General features: G+C 44.7%; 1 protein-coding gene across 3 annotated transcripts in view; it reads right to left on the bottom strand.

Moving 5' to 3' along the window:
* The window catches only part of PHF2 (PHD finger protein 2), a 441,387-nt gene extending 419,969 nt beyond the window's left edge, over positions 1-21,418 (bottom strand). For 2 of the 3 annotated variants that reach the window (XM_073592327.1, XM_073592329.1), the window contains exon 1: positions 21,078-21,417. In XM_073592327.1, coding sequence (XP_073448428.1) covers positions 21,078-21,175 — 98 coding nt within the window. In that variant the 5' untranslated portion in view covers positions 21,176-21,417. Of the gene's footprint in view, positions 1-21,077 lie in introns of all 3 variants that reach the window. The other variant, XM_073592328.1, reaches the window with a different exon arrangement.
* Between the last annotated feature and the right edge of the window lie 253 nt (positions 21,419-21,671).

The raw sequence follows: 21,671 nt of genomic DNA, 5'->3' as shown, positions 1-21,671 counted from the left end.
ATTTTTAAAGGGTGATTTTGAGATTGTCAATAATTTTTATAGGGTGCCTTGACTGAAAAAAGGTTGAGAAACACTGACTGTCACACAAGAGCTTTTAGTTGAACTTTAACTTAGTTAAAGCTTTTCAATTGTTGTCAATAAAAGAATATCTTTCGGAGTGGTCTGGCTTTTAGACTAGACCAGTGGTCTCCAAACTGTTTGCCCTTATCCGGGCCTCGGGTGCTATTCCTCCCACTGACACCAAAAATGGGGCACTGTTCCCACCACTAACACCAGAAATTGGGCACTATTCCTCCCCTAGTATCAAAGATGGGGCACTGTTGCCACTGACGCCGGGACAATTTCTACTTCCACTGGCCACAGTCCGACCCCCCCTAAAGTCTGAAGGACAGTAAACTGTCCCTTTGTTTTGAAAGTTTGGAGAACCCTGGACTAGACCAATTGTGACTGAGGTCTACAGAGTCTCAGAAATATGGAGAAATGTTTAGTTACACTGGAAATAAAGGTCATTCAAACATCTCCATTCATCACTCACTCAGACTTTACCTTCACTTGAAGGAGAAATGTGAGAGGCAATAGCTGGAATTCTGAGCTGTGTGACTGAACCTGTATTCACACAAGAACGAACTTAAAGCAAAACTCGCAACAAATGCAAATTCCACCTCAAGCTGCAACAAATGCAAATTTAATCTCAAGTGAAAACACGGAATTAAACGTTAAAATAATGCAATATTGGGAGAAAAATTAGTAATATAGCCTTAGTGTATCTTACAACAGGATGCACATTCCATTTATCTATTAGCACCATGTTAGAAACACAGAGTTGAATGTTAAAAACTAAAACTAAAAATTAGCCTTACCTCAAACCCTGGAGGCTTGGAAAGGGTAACATTTATGGCCTTCCAGCAAGATCCTAAGAGAGCAGGTGGACCCAAGATGCTCCAGCACTGTACTAGAACAACCGCCCTTGGTCCTCCAGCTCACCAAAACACCAGTGGCACCTACATCTAGGTGCCGGAGGCAGAAATCAGGGTGTAAGGTTGGAATATTTGTCATTATTCTCTCAATGTTTGATTATTTTTATTTTCATATAGGGGTCAGGGCTAAAGGACACACAGGCCCTGGATTTTGACGCAAGATCTGTTTTAAAGAAAATGCTCCGGATAATCCAGGATATCTTAAACTTTTACCACAGATATGCTTTAACCTAAAACAACATATCTGATGCTAGTCCCTCTTTGAAATTGAGATTCATTTTAATCTTTTAATCAGTGTTTCTCAACCAAGGTTCTATGGAATCCTAGAGTTCCTCTGGGGCTCATTAAGGGTTCCTTGAGCAATGGTGTATTGACTTCACGGCTGATGGTGCCTGCATAGTTCGGGTGTCAATATCACTTGGCAGAGCCAGTGTCCTGGAACTAGTGTAGCCTCTGTTCTCTCTTAGGAGATAAGTAACAACCAAACACTGACAATCTTTTAAGCTGTCTCCAAAGGTGTAATTATTGCCAATGACCACCACTGTAAGGGAGTCTTCTTTCTGCCACTAACAACCAGTGTAAGGGGGTCCTTCTCCACTGACGAACATTGCAAGGGGGAAGTCTCTCCTGACGACAAACATAAAGTGGCACCATACTGTCATTCAATGTTAGAGGACACTACAATTTTCATTGTTTCCATTTTATTATTTGCTTCAATTAAATTTTACTGATTTGGGTGTCAAACACACTAGAGACATTTTTACTCTTTTATTTATTATCATTACAACTTACTGATCAAGCCAACATACTGTGAGCCGTGGATCTATTTGTTTCTAGCAGGGGTTCCCAGAGACCTGAAAAATATTTTAAGGGTTCCTCTATAGTGACTGCTTTAAATGTTAAAATATCAGCAATCACGCTACGACAAAAATGTTCTTCTTATCCCCTTTATTTGGGGATAACATGCTACTTACTGCATATTACATGGGCAAGGAACTATCAAATCAGATGTATCACATGTATAATTTATAGTGAAAAACCAGCCTCAGTCAATTTGTGATCTGACATCCTCAGTGTTCATTCATGCAGCTGCATTGGTACTCAATACAAACACCGCCAAATTAGGATTCCAACTGTGATGGGCAAACCTCAGTGTACTTCCAGCATAGCATAAATACCAGGTTGGACAAATCCTATGTCTCAAGTAGCCATTAAGGCGAAAAAATGTTATTTTGAACCTTTTCTTTCAAACAAAATATCCCTGGCACCTTTAAAGTAGTTTTAAAGGCTGAAGGTTTTTTACCTTTAAAGCTATTGTAAAGTAAAAAAAAAAAAAATAAATAACAAATAACAAACATGTCTTTACGTACCTTCTCTGTGCAATGCAAGAGCAGCCACAAACCTCTTCTTCTTGGCTCCTAGCCCCTTCTCTCTGTCCAGTGCCCCCACAGAAGCCACTTCCCATGGGGGCACTCGTGCATGCTCTCTCCCGAGCCACGCTGCTGAATCCATTGACCAATTACTTTGATTGACAGCACTGAGAGCCAATGGCTCGCAAAGCTAACGAGACCCAGAAGTGAGGAGAGAGAAGAACTGCAGACATGCACAGCGCTGGATCGAATGAGAGCCCAGGGGCGCCACCAGGGAACCCAAGAAGACGAAGATCAAGGCTGCTCTATGCAAAACCATTGCACACAGCAGGTAAGTATAACATATTTGTTATTTTTTTAAAAAGGTGTACAATAACTTTAAATTGCCTGCCATTTCCTATAGTAGACTTACTGGCTACTGCACTGACTTGCAGCCTGAGTAAATTATAATATATAGGGTGCACAGTGGTTAAAGTTATAGCCATATAGCACCCAGACTTTGTGTGTCATCTTCCACCAGTTTACTCCCACAACCAAAACACATATTAGTAGAGGAATTGGCTTCCACCCAATCTGACTGTAGTGTGCTTGTTTGACTCCAAGAGGGATATTAGATTGTAAACTCCTTCAAGGGCAGAGACGGATTTGCATGGCTCAGTACTGCTGTTACTACATATTGAGGTCTATGAAAGAAACCGGATGAATGAGGAAGGAAGTTTTTGAAAGTGCTCATTGATCCAGATCATAGTATAGCTACTACGAGTTAGTTACATTCAACTGGACTGGTTCCGTAATGTTGAAGATATTTCCTCACTGATCCAAAGAACTTCTTCAGAACTGAAGAACCTATTTAGATGAATGTTAAAACATCTTGAACATTACCAGATGAATTTCACCAACTACTACTAGTTGATGAAGGGGCTGGGAATACATAACTCAATAATAAATTCTGCTCTAAAAAAGAATACACATTATAGCGTATTTAAACTATCAATAAAATCACAATAAAATACATTTACGTTTTTGGTTGTAACAAGACAAAATGTGCAAAATTTCAAGGGGTGTGAATACTTTTTCTAGGCACTGTAGATGGACTTGGAGGTGAATGGAAGTAAACAGATGCACGTCCGTTTAAATCCACCTGCCCATAGACTTACATGGAGTCCACAAACAGGTCTGCCTTGAAAACCTAATCAGACTGCATATGTGAAAGGGTCTTTAGAGATGGTGGCTGCACTAGTTTTCATTTTCTCAGATTTTGTTCACTTTATTTTCACTTTGTAATCCTGCAAATAATACACTTCCTGTGTCTTTGTGGTTACATTCACTTCCCCACTGTATGTACAGAGGGTGCTTGTGGTTGTCACCCAGGCTGGACTTCAAACATGTCTTCCTCTCTTCATCTCCATTACATGGTAGTTGATGGGATAAGTAATGTACTTAAAAAGAAAAAAAAAAAAGTAACATTGTTTTTGCTCTCTTTTCAGCTCCCAGTAAGTGACAAGGACACTGCATTTTTTGCAAGATGGACTTGAATTTTCCATACTTGCTGAAAATGTTCTTAGCCTGCAAAACTAATGCAGCCACCAACATCCAAGGACTAGTAAGCTGCACTGTATTCAATGTTTGTTTTTGTGGTGGCTCCGAATAGGAGCGAACCGTATATTCTTCTGAGCTGTTTCTATTGTCTTAAAGTCTGAGATGGGATGTGGGAGGGATACTCTGTATCTGACTGTATTTCTTGTTGTAGTAATCCAAAACAGACTACCTTATTGGCTATATTGTCACTAGTTGTCTAAGCTTTAGTTATGGAGATTTCTGCTAACTGGATTGAAGTTTCAACCTGCCTACATCCCTGACTGTATATTTGAAAACTGTTAAATGAAAAAAAAAGGTAAAAAAACAAAAACAAACAAACAATAAAAAATTAGATACACTGTAACCCGGTGACTATAAAAACAAAACAGGCCTTAAAGACATAGCTACTGGATAAATCGTTTAATGAAAAACTGCTTATTATATTTATAGAATACCATGTAATGCTGATGTATTCACAAATAAACACATCAAATTAATAGAATCAGTCTATTCAAACATTAAGTTTCAGTGTTAGGTGGATGCTGGCTACATGCAGGGCTTGGTTTACTGGAAACTGAAGCGTTCAAAATCCGGTGCAGTTCTGCACAGAAACCAAAATCAGCTGTCAGGTTTTATTTTCAAAGCTCAATTGATCAAGCTGAAGTTAGAAGCTGATTGGCTACCATGCAGAGTTGCACCAGATTTGAAGTGCTCCTGTTTTAGTAACTTTCCCCCACTGTTTGCATTTTGGCCGGTCTCTGACAGCCACCTCCAGGCCAACAGCCCTCAATTAAAAAAAAATCAAAGGAGCCTGGCAGAAAATCATCAGCAAAATAGTGGTTACATCCATTCAGATGCAGCTGCTGTCAGGGTGGATAAAAATCAATTATTTAAATTTTAAAAAATAAATAAATAAATCATTTTTTTTTTTTATTTAAATTAGATTTTTTTTTTTATTTAACAACTTGCTTACTGGGCACTTCAACCCCCCTCCTGCCCAGACCAATTTTGAGCTTTCAGCGCTGTCACACTTTGAATGACAATTGCACGGTCATACAACACTGTACCCAAATGAAATTTTTATCATTTTTTTCCCACAAATAGAGCTTTCTTTTGGTGGTATTTGATCACATCTGGGATTTTTATTTTTTGCTAAACAAACAAAAAAAGATGGAAATTTTTGAAAAAAAAAAAAAAATCATGTTTAATAGTTTGTTATAAAATTTTGCAAACAGGTAATTTTTCTCCTTCATTGATATGCGCTGATGAGGTGGCACTGGTGGGCACTGATAGGCTGCACTGATGGGCACGGATAGGCACAGATAAGGCGGCACTGATGGGCACAGTTAAGGCGGCACTGATAGGCACAGTTAAGGCGGCACTGATGGGGACAGATAAGGCGGCACTGATGGGGACAGATAAGGCGGCACTGATGGCCACGGATGGGTGGCACGGATGGGTGGCACAGATGGGTGGCACGGATGGGTGGCATGGATGGGTGGCACAAATGGGTGGCACGGATGGGTGGCACGGATAGGTACCACTGATGGGGGGGCACTGATGGGTGGCACTGATGGGCACTTATGGGCACTGGTAGGTGACACTGATGGGCACTGATAGGTTGCACTGATGTGGGTGTTGATGGGTGGCACTGATGTGGGTGCTGATGGGTGGTACTGATGGGTGGCACTGTGGGCACTGATGGGTGGCACTGTGGGCACTGATGGGTGGCACTGTGGGCACTGATGGGTAGCACTGTGGGCACTGATGGGTAGCACTGTGGGCACTGATGGGTGGCGCTGATTGTTGGCACTGTGGGCACTGATGGGTGACGCTGGTGGGCACTGGTAGGCAGCACTGCTGCCTATTGCCTTGTGTCAGAAGATCGCCGTGATCGGGACTGATGTCCCGATCACGGCCGCCGGTGATCGGGTTTTTTTTTTCCTCCTCGCGCTGTCAGCGCGAGGAGGAAAAATAGCCGATTACCGGCTCTGTTTACATCACATGATCAGCTGTCATTGGCTGACAGCTGATCATGTGGTAAGGGGTCGGGACCAACCCCTTACTCTGATCTGTGATCAGGCGAGTCTCATAGACTCGCTGATCACCGAGCGCGCCACGCGCGCCCTGCAGGGGGCGCGCAGGCCGCTCATGCACGGGACGACGTCAATAGACGTCGTCCCGGCAATTTAGATCCGCGCTGTTGACGTCATTTTACAACGGCCTGGATCTGAAGCAGTTAAATAGATTTTTGGGATTTTTCTCCAAATGTAATTTATGTTATGTTATTTGCTGCACAGTTATGTAAAATTATTTTTATGGGTGGAACTCTGCTTTAAATCTCTTTTTTTTATTTTTATCAAATTTATTTTAATAAAATGCTTTTGGAGTAAAAATCTATCTAAAGATAGTTTTCTATTTAATATACATTAATATACATTAATAATTTCGTTTATTCAGCATGAAATGGAGCTTTGTTATGTAGCATGAGGCTGTATATTTTGCAATATTTACATTTTATGTAAACTCATTCAATGAATCCAAGCTCTGCAAGCTGAGATAACATGCACTGCATTGATGTATTCACACAATTTCACAGTAACCATGTAAAGTTCAGGAGTATTCCTTTACCCCATTGTTTTGCAAATCTATGTACACTTCAAACTGTATGATTGACTCGGTTCTGATATCGCTGTTTTACTAACCTGACAGCTTATTATTCTAAATAAGAAACCTTCATTTTGTTTGTAAATATTAACGATTTCAACTACCAGCAAGAAGAAGTCCTTGCGTTTAAAGAGTACCTGTCATTTCAGATCCATCAAGGCAGTGCCTGTTAGCGGGCATCCACTCACCTGCTGCCGCCACGTCCCTCACCTTGTTGTGTCCGCATCACCAGCCGTCCCATTAAAGTGAATGAGACTGTCAGTGAGTCAACAGCGAGTCAGAGGAGGAGGCGTTCAAGGACAGAGATGACAGTTGCTCTTTAAAAATTATGATTTAAATCAAGCCTTTTTACTTGTGATTTAAATCATGATTTAAATCGACTTGATTTAAATCAAATCCACCCTGGCTGCTGTTGAGGAATTTTGACATCCTGCGAAGCCACAGTGGGAGAATCGTGTATTTGCCTGTATAGCGTAGATGAAGGAATCTATTTAACTTTTCTTCATTCAGCCCAAGAGCTTATAAAAAGTGACATCAAAGATTTCAAAATGTCATCACCCAACTGCTGGCTAGAAATAACTGATAGCTACAAACTTAGAGAAATCAACCATCTTCCGTTGACCGGCACATCACAAGGACCTGCTTTGAACTTTACAATCCAGGTGACCCAAAAAACACAAAAGGTCCAAAAAATATTGGCAGCTAAAAAAGCAGAAAGTTCTCACCACAAGCCACCAATGGCAGCACCTACTGTATATATTAATTTACCGTATTTTTCAGACCATAAGGTGCACTTTTTTCCCCAAAAAACATGGGGGAAAATGTCTCTGCGTCTTATGGTGCGAATATACGACAGGCACCGCCCCCCCCCCCCCCCGCCACCACTGGCATCGCCGTCGCAAAATGCTAGTCCCGGAAGAAAGACATCCCAGGCCCCCACGAACGCCGGACAATCTCCCGGCCTGACACCTGTTGAGGAGACAGAGCAGCCCGAGCAATGGCACAGGTCAGGTTTCATTTATGGCAATAGTTAGGCTGCATTAATGATAATATTCAGGCTGCATTTAGGGCAATGGTCAGGCTGCATTTTTTTGACACGGGTCAAGCTGCATTTCGTGGGCACTGGTAAATATTTTAGTACACCATTTGGTTCAGAATTTTTTTTTTCTTGTTTTCCTCCTCTAAAACCTAGATGCGTCTTATGGTCAGGTGCGTCTTATGGAGCGAAAAATACGGTAATTATTACTGATCATGACAAGCTAACTTGAATGTCTTCATTCCATAGTAAATACTGTACTGCAGCCTTGCTCTAGACCAGGAATCTCCAAAATTGTAGCCCTGGGGCCGGATGCAGCCCTTTGCTTGCTTTTATCTGGCCCTTGGGGCAATATTCCACCCACTGACACCAACAGTGGGACACTATTCCTCCAACTAATATCAGTGATGAGGCACTGTTCCTCCCAATGACACTAACGATGGGGCACAATTCCTCCCACTGACACCAATGATGGGGCACAATTCTTCCTTTGACACCAACAGTGGGGCACCATTATTCCAATTAATACCAATGATGAGGCACTATTCCTCCCAATGACACTGATGGGACACAATTCCTCCCAGTGTCACTATTCCTTCCAATGACACCAACTATGGGGTCCTATTCCTCCCCTAAATTCCAAAGATTGGGCATTGTTTACTCCTATTAAAGCCAGGTAATTTTCTTCTCTAACTTCTCCCCTAATGTCTGAAAGACCGTTAACTGGCCCTTTCTTTAGAAAGTCTGGAGACCCCCAATCTAGACTACTAAAGTCAAGGACATACCAATGTCATACCCCAAAGTTGCTCATACTAATACTTTGCTCCCCTGGCACTCCATTTCCCTGGGGAAGTGAAGTAACATACCCGGTACTTCTGGGTATGGAGGATCATGTGACTCCCTTCCTCTCAGGTGACAGCACTAGTGCTTGGGGATTGGGCTAAGTTTTTGGCAAAAAAAGTGAAGGAAAGAACGCTTTCTGTGCTTTGCTATTACAGTTCTAGAGTGCATTTTCCTATGCATTCCCACTTATCAGACAGCACAGGTAAGATACATGAACTTACTAAATACCTCAGACTGTCTACTTTCCAAAAAGAGGTAATTTAGAGGGTATTTGTACTGTCCTGGCATTTTGGGGCCTCAAGAGATGAGATAGGCCATCAGTACATCAAGATTGAACAATTTTCAAATATCTATACCATAGTTTGTAGACGCTATAACTTTCACAAAAAAGAGACATGTAGCAGAATATATGCTGGTCTAATTTTTTTTAAAATCAAGAAAAGTTTATTGGAATAACAAAAACAAACAAGCAACGTCCACTTCTACATACATCATCATAATAGTTATTCTCTGAAGTAATAGATATAGGATTAATTCGTTACAAAACCTATATATTTCGGTATCAGAGAAATCTACACAATACTGCAATGGAAAGAAAATAAAGGAAAAAAAAATAAAAATAAAAAAAAAAAAAAAAAGCACAAAATGAAAAAGATTCTCTAAACTACTTCATCGTTAGTGTCTGTTTCTGAGTTACACGTCTTTAAATAGAGTATCTGTAACAACAGATTTGGTGCTTCACCCCTGAAACTCATCCTGTTCAAGCACCACACCTTGTAGAAGCCTCTTTCTGATCAGTTGTTGTGGTGCAAGGCCTGGAAGATCCAGCTGTGCTGGCCTAAGTTTAAAGCGGAGTTCCACCCAAAAATGGAACTTCCGCTTTAAGTGAAGGTGACCCCCTGACTTGCCACATTTGGCATGTAAATTTTTTTGGGGGGGAGCAGATACCCTCTTTTTAGGGGCACCCAGCTCCCACTTCCTCCCGGGGCTCCGCAGAGCCGGAAGGAAGTTCAACTCTCCCCCTCCCTCCCTGCAATCTTCTGGGACACGTTACAGGTCCCAGAAGAATGCCTGGCCAATCACAGTGTGCAGAGTGGCTCGCACATGCACCGTGCGTGCCCGGCTGTGAAGCCACATCCAGGCACCCGCAGGCACATTGCCGACGCCGAGGAGAGGAGCAGGGCTTCATACGTCTGCATCGCTGGACTGTGGGACAGGTGAATGTCTGATTATTAAAAGTCAGCAGCTACACTTTTTGTAGCTAAATCAAGGTAGTTACCGCTCCAGGTGGTATCGCTTGTGTTCACACCGTCCTAGTATACAGGAAATGCTAGTATACAGCTCAGCAAAGTCAAATAGCAGAAAATGGAGAAAGGACGGCCGCACTCCAAAATAATGCCTTTATTAAATGAAGCTAAATCCATACATCAATCAGAGACACAGGTTCAGATGATAGCTGACGCGTTTCGTATTGTTAATAGCTATGATTAAGCGCCATTAACGGTACGAAACACGTCAGCTATCTGCACCTGTGTCTCTGACTGATATATGGATTTAGCTTCATTTAATAAAGGCATTATTTTGGAGTTCCTTTCTCCATTTTCTGCCATTTGACTTTCTGTAGCTGCTGACTTTTATATGGGTGGAACTCCGTTTTAATAGGAGATTTGATGTTACTGGATATGTGTTAACAGAAAATAGAAAATATTGTTTTTTATCCTCAATATTTTCAGTCTTTGTTTGTTTATATAATAAAAAATAAAAAACCCATTGGTGATCAAATATCACCAAAAGAAAGCTCTATTTGTGTGAAAAAATGATATAAATTTCATGTGTGTACAGTGTCATTGCCAGTTAAAGCGGTAGTACACCCTCCCACATAAAAATAATTTTCACAATGTTCTGAAATAAATATTAATCACAATTCAAATGGTCACTTTGAATAATTATAAAATTCGTTCTTACTGCAACTATTCTTTATCTTATAATAGTTTCTTCTGCATATTAGCCGGCGCCTCCACTGTGGTCTTCCGCGTCTGAATAGCTATGTATTTCCACCCACAGTACACACTCGTCTCATAATCCCGCGCATGCGCACTAATATCAAAGTAACCACGATCCTCTTGGGGAAGAATTCGAAGGAAGCATCTCAGGATGTCGGGGCTGACGTCTACAACAGGAAAAGGCGCAGCCCCGACATACACAGAATTTTTCCAGCAGGGTCTCGGCTTGCCGGAATGATAGAGGATACGGCGCATGCGCGTTACACGTCATTAGTCAGTAATATAGCGAGCAGGTACAGTAAAAATGATTGATGGTAAAAGATTTTACTTATTACAATACAAAATTATATGCAAAGTCATAATTTTGGGTATACAATCACTTTAAAGTAGCACAGTGATCGATAGCAAAAATATGCCCTGGTCGAGAGGGGGGGGGGGGGAGTTCCAGAGGTCAAGTGGTTAACTTTATTGAAGTGTCACAAATAGAGATGAGTTAGGGTGTCCTCCACAAAAAAAAAAAAAAAGTGGGAGTTTGGGTTATAGATGAGTTTGGGGAATGCCCAAGTTCATCTCTAATCAAAAAATAAAGTTTTATTTAAGTCTTGGTGCAGCGACATGCAGTGCTGTCTATATGCTCTTGCGTTGTTTCTGCATTGATCTATTCAGAACAACACATCTCAGCAGACATGGTATGAACAAGCCCCTAGTGTGATATTTTTGGACAGCATGCCCAGCACTGTACAATCATATATTTGTGTCTAATTTTGGTACACGTTTCACAACTGCATGGTTGAACTACGTTTTCCAAAGCATTCAAACACATGATTGTTTACCGCTAGAACTTGGCATCGGGGCCAACTTCACATTGTACAGCACACAACAGCTGCTGGGAACGGCGTTCTGCTATGTGGACAATACTGCAGTGCTACGCTCCAGTCCAGAACACAAACCGCCCAATAGTATACGAGAACACGGCTGGTAAGATATCCACATTCCTAAAGAACCAAAGATCAACAACAGGAAATTGTGCTTCATCCCATGTCTATTCAACCTCTATCTTCTGCTTTTGTAACAGTGTGACACTACAGACCTGTAATTCAGTGCCACTGACCTGACTAATCAAACAATTCCCTTTTACCAATTTGTACCAGCAGGCTCTATAGAATAGAACATAAAGGATGCAACTGGTCTTTGCTTAAAGTACAGCTAAAGGCAAAACTACTTTAGGAAGATTCACCCTCATTTGTCCTGTTTACCGTTATCAATGTAAGTGAAAGTAAAAAAAAAAAAAAATCCTACATTGTGGGTTGTCCCAAGAAAACTTTTAGAGGGGAAATCTTCGAATGGGGACACTAATTCTGGAGACCTGGAGGTCCCCATGGAATTCCTTTAATATAAAGAGATTTCCTCTCACTTCCTGTTTTGGTTATGGGACAGGAAGTGAAGGGAAATCTGCCCAATGGGACACAGAGGACAAAAAAATAAATAAAACTGACAGCAGTTATAACCTTCCTTTATCCAAAATGAAAAAAAAATAAGTTTTGCCTATTTGTGCAAAAAATTGGTTTTGCCTAGTTGTACTTTAAAGGGGTTGTAAACCCTCGTTTTTTTTTTTTTTTAATTAACAAACATGTCAGAATTACCTCCACTGTGCAGTTCATTTTGCACAGAGTGGCCCAGAAACACCTCTTCTGGGGTCCCACGGCAGCGCTGGTGGCTCCTCCCTGCATCAAGTGTCCACGTTGGAGAAGCACTCTACTTGGTGGACACCCGTGCAGGCGCGCCCCCGAGTCCCGCATCTGTGTCCATTCACACAGAATGCAGGACTCGGCCGCACCCCCGCACACCCCCCCCCCCCCCCCCCCCCCGGAGCAGTGTCATTGGATTTGATTGGCAGCAGCGGAAGCCAATGGCTTTGCTGCTATCAATCTACCCAATCAGGACACGAGACACCAGCTACAGATGGTATGCTCGTCCCCGGACAGAGGATGACAGCGTCCAGGTAAGTAAAATGGGGGGGGGGGGCTGCAGCACTAAAAAAGTTTTTTCACCTTAATGCATTAACCATGAGGATTTGCAACCCCTTTAAAGAAACTATACTGACCCAATTGTGAGGGCTGCCATTAACAACCACCTTCCAAAAATGCTACCTGCACCGTCACCACCGTCCTTTGTTTTTGAATTGGAGGTCATGAATGGCATTCAGATCTTTTAGTATAGGTTTTTTTAAAAAAGCTCAAAATTAAAACGTTTAAGGAGATTACTACAGCATACACTTTCATTTTTTAACATCAACATTGTAATATCAATACAAACACTAGATACGGTATATTTCACAATACAATATAAGCTTACTTAAAAAAAAAATCTCCTTTTATGTTGCTAGTGCTGCCTGCCTGCTGGCCGTCTCTTTCCACAACTTCCTGGATTCCCTGAGGCACGACATGACAGTCGTACGACTGTGAATCCGACTTTGCCCTGCGACTTGAAGTCCGACATCCGTCTGACTTCAATGAGCGGGGATCTGACTTTGATCCCGACAATGCAGGTACTTTGTGTCCGGTATGAATCCTTAGTGGGAACTCCACGCCAAATTTGAAGCATACCAGGCCCTTCGTTCGTTCTGGTATGGATTATAAGGGGGACCCCCATGCCGAAAAAACAGCGTATGGGTACCCCCCAAAATCCATACCAGACCCTTATCCGAGCACGTAGCCCGGCAGGTCAGGAAAGGGGGTGGGGACGAGCGCCCCCCCCTTCCCCTCTTCTCTCCTTAACTATACCATATGGGGACAAGGGCCTCTTCCCGACAACCCTGGCCATTGGTTGTCAGGGTCTGTGGACAGGGGGGCTTATCAGAATCTGGAAGCCCCCCTTAACAAGCCCCCAGATTCCATCCCCCCCACCCTATGTGAATAAGTATGGAGTACAGTGTACCCCTACCCATTCACCTAAAAAAAGTGTCAAAAATAAAATACATTACACATGTTTTTAAAGTAATTTATTAAGGCAGCTCCTGCGTCTCTTCTGATCTCTTCTCCCGGTCCGACTCTTCTGCCTCCTCTGCTGATGTCTTCTGCCTCTGCTGGTTCTTCTCCACTGATGTCTTCTAGCCCACTATAGTTCTTCTCCCTCTGTCCGCTGTTGTCTGCCTCTGCTGGGTCTTCTCCGCTATCTTCTCGCTCTTTTGCCGGGTCTTCTCTGCTGTCTTCTACCTCTGTTCTTCTTTCCGATGTAGACTCAACGCTCTCTCCCACTCTAATGCTGGGTGCGCGGTGTGCCACCAACTATATTGGCATGGGGTGGGGTCACCGGGTGATGTCATCTGCAGGTCCCACCCCTTATGACATCACCACTCCATCATGCCCCGGGCGGAGTCATCACCCGATGACCCCGCCCCATGCCAATATAAGTAGTTGCACACCGCACACCCAGCATTAGAGCAGGAGAGAGCGTTGAGTCAACATCGGAAGAAGAACAGAGGGATAAGACAGCGGAGAAGACCCGGCAAAAGAGCGAGAAGATATCGGAGAAGATCCAGCAGAGGGAGAAGAACCAGAGAGTGGAGAAGAACCGGCAGAGGCAGAAGACATCAGCGGAGGAGGCAGAAGAGCCAGAGAAAGGAGAAGAGATCTGAAGAGACACCAAAGCTGCCTTAATAAATGACTTTAAAAACATGTGTAATGTGTTTTATTTTTCACACATTTTTTAGGTGAATGGGTAGGGGTGCAATGTACCCCATACTCATTTACATAGGGTGGGGAGCCATAATCTTGGGGCCCCCTTGTTAAAGAGGGCTTCCAGATTCCGATAGGTCCCCCCACCCGCAGACCCCGACAACCAATGGCCAAGGTTGTCGGGAAGAGGTCCTTATCCCCATTAACATGGGGGCAAGGTGCTTTGGGGTGGAGGGCATACGGCCTGGTACGGTTTAGGAGGGAGTTGGGGGGCACAGGGGCTCCCTCTGCCCCAAAGCCCCCCCCATGTTGAGGGCATGCGGCCTAGTATGGTTCAGGAGGGGGGGTGCTCGCTTGTCCCCACCCCCTTTCCTGACCTGCCGGGCTGCCTGCTCGGATAAGGGTCTGAGATGCATTTTGGGTGGGACCCCATGCCATTTTTCCACATGGGGGTTCCCCTTAAAATCCATACCAGACCGAAGGGCCTGGTTTGCTCTTGGAGGGGGAACCCATGACGTTTTTTTTTTTCAAATTTGGCGTGGAGTTCCCCTTCAAGATCATCAGAGCACAAGTCGCATGCCAAAGTCGGATCAGTTAAGACCTCGATACGACTTTGATCCGACTCCAGTGATATTCAATGGGCTGAAGTAGGATCAAAGTCCGACCAAAGTAGTGCAGGGAGCATTTTCAAAGTCGGACCGATCGATCAACTTGTTACAGTCAGCCTGCCCATCTATGGTTTGAATCTCGGTTGGTTCCTGCTGAACCCACCAAGATTTGAACTGTGTATGGCCTGCCTAAGAGGAGAGCCTCCTTGGCTGTAAAGCAGTGGTCATCAACCCTGTCCTCAGGGCCCACTAACAGGCCAGGTTTTATGTATTACCTTGGGGAGATGCAGACTAGAATACTGCAATCACTGAGCAGCAAATTATATCACCTGTGATGTATTTCAGTTATCTTGCAAACCTGGCCTGGGCCCTAAGGACAGGGTTGATGACCACTGCTATAAAGGATAGGAGGGTTTAGTTTCGCTTTAATCCTTCAAGATGCAGAGATGGGTCTACTGAGATCTGCCAATACAACCCTTTAGACTCGAGGCACTGATAATCTCCTATCTTGCACAGTAGTGAAATACTTCATATTGTCATCTTAAAAATGATCACAAACATGACGGGACAGTCACCCAATCTAGCGAAAAGCAATCTATTATATTTTTCGGCAGCAGCAAACGCTGATAGTTCTCAGAGAAAAGGCGATTGGTTGGGTTGGAGTTTGTCATCCTGTTGCTCACGGTTCTCCAAAATAAGGTTAATGACAAGAGTGTCTAGCTCCTCTCATATACATTAATAAGCAGGTTTGGGCAAGTTTATGTAAAGTCCATTTAAACACACATTCAGCACTCACCCAATAGCTGTCTAATATCTTTGATAGCAACCAATCAGATCTCAGTTTACTATCATCACACCATAAGAATGCAATTCTCTATGGCTTACAGAATTTTGTAAATTGTTCTCTGGCCTCCTGAATATGTATACATATTGCATATTATAACATTGTCCCATCATTTCTAACATCATTGTAACAAGACCGGACCACAGCAGCTCAAAACAAAGAAGTGCAACGCACGCACCAAGAGCGCGGACTTTCCCACCGAGCATCTGATCTCACAGACTAGGTGACAATTACAGCTGGCTACGGAAAACCAGTAATTTGCCATGACTTTCATATTTATATCATCTGCAATGTTATACCGAAGACAGACTGCAGTGCACTGTACCGCCGTTAACATACAGCCAGACCTTGGCACAGAGGGGTAAAGAAAAATCAGCATGATAAACACATACACTAACCATCATCAGAGACAATCACACAGGACGGGTCACTCGATGTAAACACATACACTAACCATCATCAGAGACCATCACACAGGACGGGTCACCCAATGTAAACACATACACTAACCATCATCAGAGACAATCACACAGGACGGGTCACCCGAAGTAAACACATACACTAACCATCATCAGAGACCATCACACAGGACGGGTCACCCAATGTAAACACATACACAAACCATCATCAGAGACCATCACACAGGACGGGTCACCCAATGTAAACACATACACTAACCATCATCAGAGACCATCACACAGGACAGGTCACTCAATGTAAACACATACACTAACCATCATCAGAGACCATCACACAGGACAGGTCACTCAATGTAAACACATACACTAACCATCATCAGAGACCATCATACAGGACGGGTCATCTGACGTAAACACATACACTAACCATCATCAGAGACCATCACACAGGACGGGTCATCCGATGTAAACACATACACTAACCATCATCAGAGACCATCACACAGGACAGGTCACTCAATGTAAACACATACACTAACCATCATCAGAGACCATCACACAGGACAGGTCACTCAATGTAAACACATACACTAACCATCATCAGAGACCATCACACAGGACAGGTCACTCAATGTAAACACATACACTAACCATCATCAGAGACCATCACACAGGACAGGTCACTCAATGTAAACACATACACTAACCATCATTAGAGACCATCACACAGGACGGGTCATCCAATGTAAACACATACACTAACCATCATCAGAGACCATCACACAGGACAGGTCACTCAATGTAAACACATACACTAACCATCATCAGAGACCATCATACAGGACGGGTCACCCAATGTAAACACATACACTAACCATCATCAGAGACCATCATACAGGATGGGTCACCCAATGTAAACACATACACTAACCATCGTCAGAGACCATCACACAGAACGGGTCACCTGATGTAAACACATACACTAACCATCATCAGAGACCATCATACAGGACGGGTCACCCAATGTAAACACATACACTAACCATCATCAGAGACAATCACACAGGACGGGTCATCTGATGTAAACACATACACTAACCATCATCAGAGACCATCACACAGGACAGGACACTCAATGTAAACACATACACTAACCATCGTCAGAGACCATCATACAGGACGGGTCACCTGATGTAAACACATACACTAACCATCATCAGAGACCATCACACAGGACAGGTCACTCAATGTAAACACATACACTAACCATCATCAGAGACCATCATACAGGACGGGTCATCTGACGTAAACACATACACTAACCATCATCAGAGACCATCACACAGGACAGGTCACTCAATGTAAACACATACACTAACCATCATTAGAGACCATCACACAGGACGGGTCATCCAATGTAAACACATACACTAACCATCATCAGAGACCATCACACAGGACAGGTCACTCAATGTAAACACATACACTAACCATCATCAGAGACCATCATACAGGACGGGTCACCCAATGTAAACACATACACTAACCATCATCAGAGACCATCATACAGGATGGGTCACCCAATGTAAACACATACACTAACCATCGTCAGAGACCATCACACAGAACGGGTCACCTGATGTAAACACATACACTAACCATCATCAGAGACCATCATACAGGACGGGTCACCCAATGTAAACACATACACTAACCATCATCAGAGACAATCACACAGGACGGGTCATCTGATGTAAACACATACACTAACCATCGTCAGAGACCATCATACAGGACGGGTCACCTGATGTAAACACATACACTAACCATCATCAGAGACCATCACACAGGACAGGTCACTCAATGTAAACACATACACTAACCATCGTCAGAGACCATCCTACAGGACGGGTCACCTGATGTAAACACATACACTGACCATCATCAGAGACCATCACACAGGACAGGTCACTCAATGTAAACACATACACTAACCATCATCAGAGACCATCATACAGGACGGGTCAACTGATGTAAACACATACACTAACCATCATCAGAGACCATCACACAGGACAGGTCACTCAGTGTAAACACATACACTAACCATCAACAGAGACCATCATACAGGACGGGTCACCTGAGGTAAACACATACACTAACCATCATCAGAGACAATCATACAGATCGGGTCACCTGATGTAAACACATACACGAACCATCATCAGAGACAATCACACAGGACGGGTCACTCAATGTAAACACATACACTAACCATCGTCAGAGACCATCATACAGAACGGGTCACCTGATGTAAACACATACACTAACCATCGCCAGAGACAATCATACAGGACGGGTCACCTGATGTAAACACATACACTAACCATCGCCAGAGACAATCACACAGGACGGGTCACTCAATGTAAACACATACACTAACCATCATCAGAGACAATCACACAGGATGGGTTACCCGATGTAAACACATACACTCATCAGAGACAATCACACAGGATGGGTTACCCGATGTAAACACATACAATCATGCAGATGTAAACATACAATAACACTCATGGTAGACTGTAACACAAGACGGGTTACAAGATCTAAAATCATGTAGTATAAATCACCCAAACAGACATACTGGTAGCTTTATCTATATATTATATTAGATGTAAACAAAGACAATTAGTTCATGCTTCCGATGCCATAATGTGTGGGGTTGTCATCGTTGACTGGACACAACTGTCACACCGTTGCTAATCTGTGATGCACATCCCTCTGTCAGAACTGTCATTGTACCCTGTGGCCCCCTCTCCTCTTTAACCCTTTGTAGACAATGCAGACTACTCCCGATTACACTCGTCCTCCCCGGCCGCCTGTGATCCATGCCAGGATCAGTGGTAACGAGGAGAGTGTAAGAAGCAGCTTCATGGAATGCTATTGATCCAATCTGACTGGCTGCACTTTTTCTTTGGATGCGTTCAATAAATTCTTGCACAGGGTAATCACAAGGTTTTCTAGGTTGCTTGCTCTGGCAGAGCGTTACCCTCCAGGGTGCCATGTACACCGGGCTCCGGCCTGGTCAGCAATCTTCCACTTCTATTTCTTTTTGCTTTGATCATGGCTGTGCCATGTAATGCCGGCCTCGGCCTTGAAGCAGGGTGCTGGCAGCCTTGGCTGGGACCGGCGACACTTGTATGGTGAACAGAAGTGGTTAATAGAGCACAAGCTCCTTATTGTTCGCCTGTCAATGAAGCAGCCAGAGCGAGACCAGCTGATCCCCATTCAGAGCCACTAAAACCATTCATGGCAAGATTTCCTCCTGATGGTGGACGCCGGAGCGCTGGGGATGTTCCAGCCGCGACAACTGGAGACGAGGGACGGCTGATGGGCCACCACACTTTCCTGCCTTCAGCTGTTTACATCAACCCCCTACCCCAGGCCCTGCAATACAAAGACCCCTGAAGGGTTAATGGCAGCCAGACTATAAACAGCTTTGTCTGATCTACTTTTCACAGAGCTATCAACACACTGGTGTGCCCGCCATTCAAGTTTCTGCTTCCACCCAGTCACAACACACAGGAGAAAAGGGGGGATGAGAGGACAGGTCTTGGATAGTTGAGGAACGCTCACGGGGGAATGAGGACCAGCCATGGGGAATGAGGATGGGTCATGGGGAGATGAAGATCGGCCATAGGGGATGAGGACCACTCATGGGGTATAAAGATAGATCATGGGGGAATGAGGACCAGTCATAAGGAATGAGGACAGGTCATGGGAAGATGAGGACTGCTCACAGGGGAATGAGGGCCAGTCATGGGGGGGTGAGAATGGATTACAGGAGGATGAGGATGAGTCATGGGGATAAGGATCACTCATGGAGTGGTGAGGACAGGTTGTGGAGAAATGAGGACCACTCATGGGGGGATGAAGACAGATCACCAGGGGATGTGGACAGGTCGTGGGGAGATGATGTCCACTCATAGGGGAGAGGATAGGTCACTGGGGGATGAGAGATGGTCACGGGGGGATAAGGATAGGCTACGGAATGATGTGGACCACTCATGGGGAATGAGGACTGGTTGGAAAGATGAGGACCACTCATGTGGGGCTGAAGATGGGTCACCAAGGGATGAGAAGGGGTCATGGGGAATGAGAATGGGTGACAGGAGGATGAGGGCCACTGATGGGGAATAAAGATAGGTCATGGGGTGATGAGGATAGGTTGGAGGGATGAAAATGGGTCACGGAGGGGATGGGAACTAGTGGGGTTAGAGGAAGGGGTCAGTTTGTGGTGCAGATGGGCACTGGTCATGGAGGGTATGAGGACTGGTGGGGTTGGAGGAATGTTCGTGGAGGGGATCAGAATTGGTCATGGTGGGATGAAGATGGGTCACATCGGAGATGAAGGCTGGTTGGGTTGGAGGATGAGGAGGTATTATGGAGGAAGGAGGACAAGTTATGGGTAATTCTTCCCAAGTCCTGGCAGTAGACATGGCGAAGTAAGGCAGAGTCCACATGGAGGATGTGGCAGAGGGCAGAGAAGGTCCACATGGAGGATGTGGCAGAGGGCAGAGAAGGTCCACATGGAGGATGTGGCAGAGGGCAGAGAAGGTCCACATGGAGGATGTTGCAGTGGAGATCCACATGGAGGATGTTGCAGTGGAGATCCATATAGAGGCTGTATATGTGTCCGGTGACAGTATGGAGAACAATAGTGCTGTGTAGACTGACAGGCGGCACACAGGAGGACGGAGAGGAGATGGAGGAGGAGGCCGCCTGTCATTCCCACCAAAACCAAACCCCAGGGACACATCCCCGTCCTCCCTGATCACACACGGGGGACCCCCGATCACATCGGGACAATCAGTGGGGGGCCCCCGATTACACGGCAGCCCCGCGGGGAGCTTCAATCACACAATAGAGACAGGAGATGACAGTCACCGGGCTAACAATAAGAACCCCCTCCCTCCCCTTCCCCGGACACCCCCCTCCCCTCCCCGGGCACCGCACACCCGGAGGCCCGGATGACACACAGCCGATCCCTACCTGCCGTGGAACCAGTCCTTGCAGGCGTCGCACTCGATCATGAAGCGGGTCACGTCGTAGGGCAGGCGGCAGATGCAGTACACAGGCACCGTCGCCATGTTAGATCCCCGCTCACAACAACACTCCCAGCCAGGGACGGAGGACAGGACACCGGGGGGAGCCGGGAGAGGGGAGGGGGAGGGGAGCCGGGCGGCACAGCTCGGGATCCGGGCACAATGCAGAGGGCTGAATGCGGGAAACTTTCCGTGGGCTCTCCCCGAGCTCCTCCCGGATCAGAGCGAGGGAGGCGGCGGCTGAGCGGGGCTCGGAGCGGGGACAGGCTTTGTCTGTGTGCCCCCTGGTGACAGCTCTGCCTGCCTGCTTCACTACACTCTGTACACTGTGTATACACTGCACTGTGTACTGTGTGTATAGAGAGAGAGAGAGGACAACACACTGTACAATATACAACACACTATACTATACTGTGTGTATGGAGGGAGAGAACAACATACTGTACAATATACAACACACTATACTATACTATACTGTGTGTATGGAGGGAGAGAACAACATACTGTACAATATACAACACACTATACTATACTGTGTGTG

Source organism: Aquarana catesbeiana, linkage group LG07 (assembly GCF_042186555.1).
Source record: "Aquarana catesbeiana isolate 2022-GZ linkage group LG07, ASM4218655v1, whole genome shotgun sequence".
Classification (NCBI taxonomy): Eukaryota; Metazoa; Chordata; class Amphibia; order Anura; family Ranidae; genus Aquarana; species Aquarana catesbeiana.
Note: the sequence above shows the minus strand (reverse complement) of the source record. Positions and strands in the feature narration are given on the sequence as shown.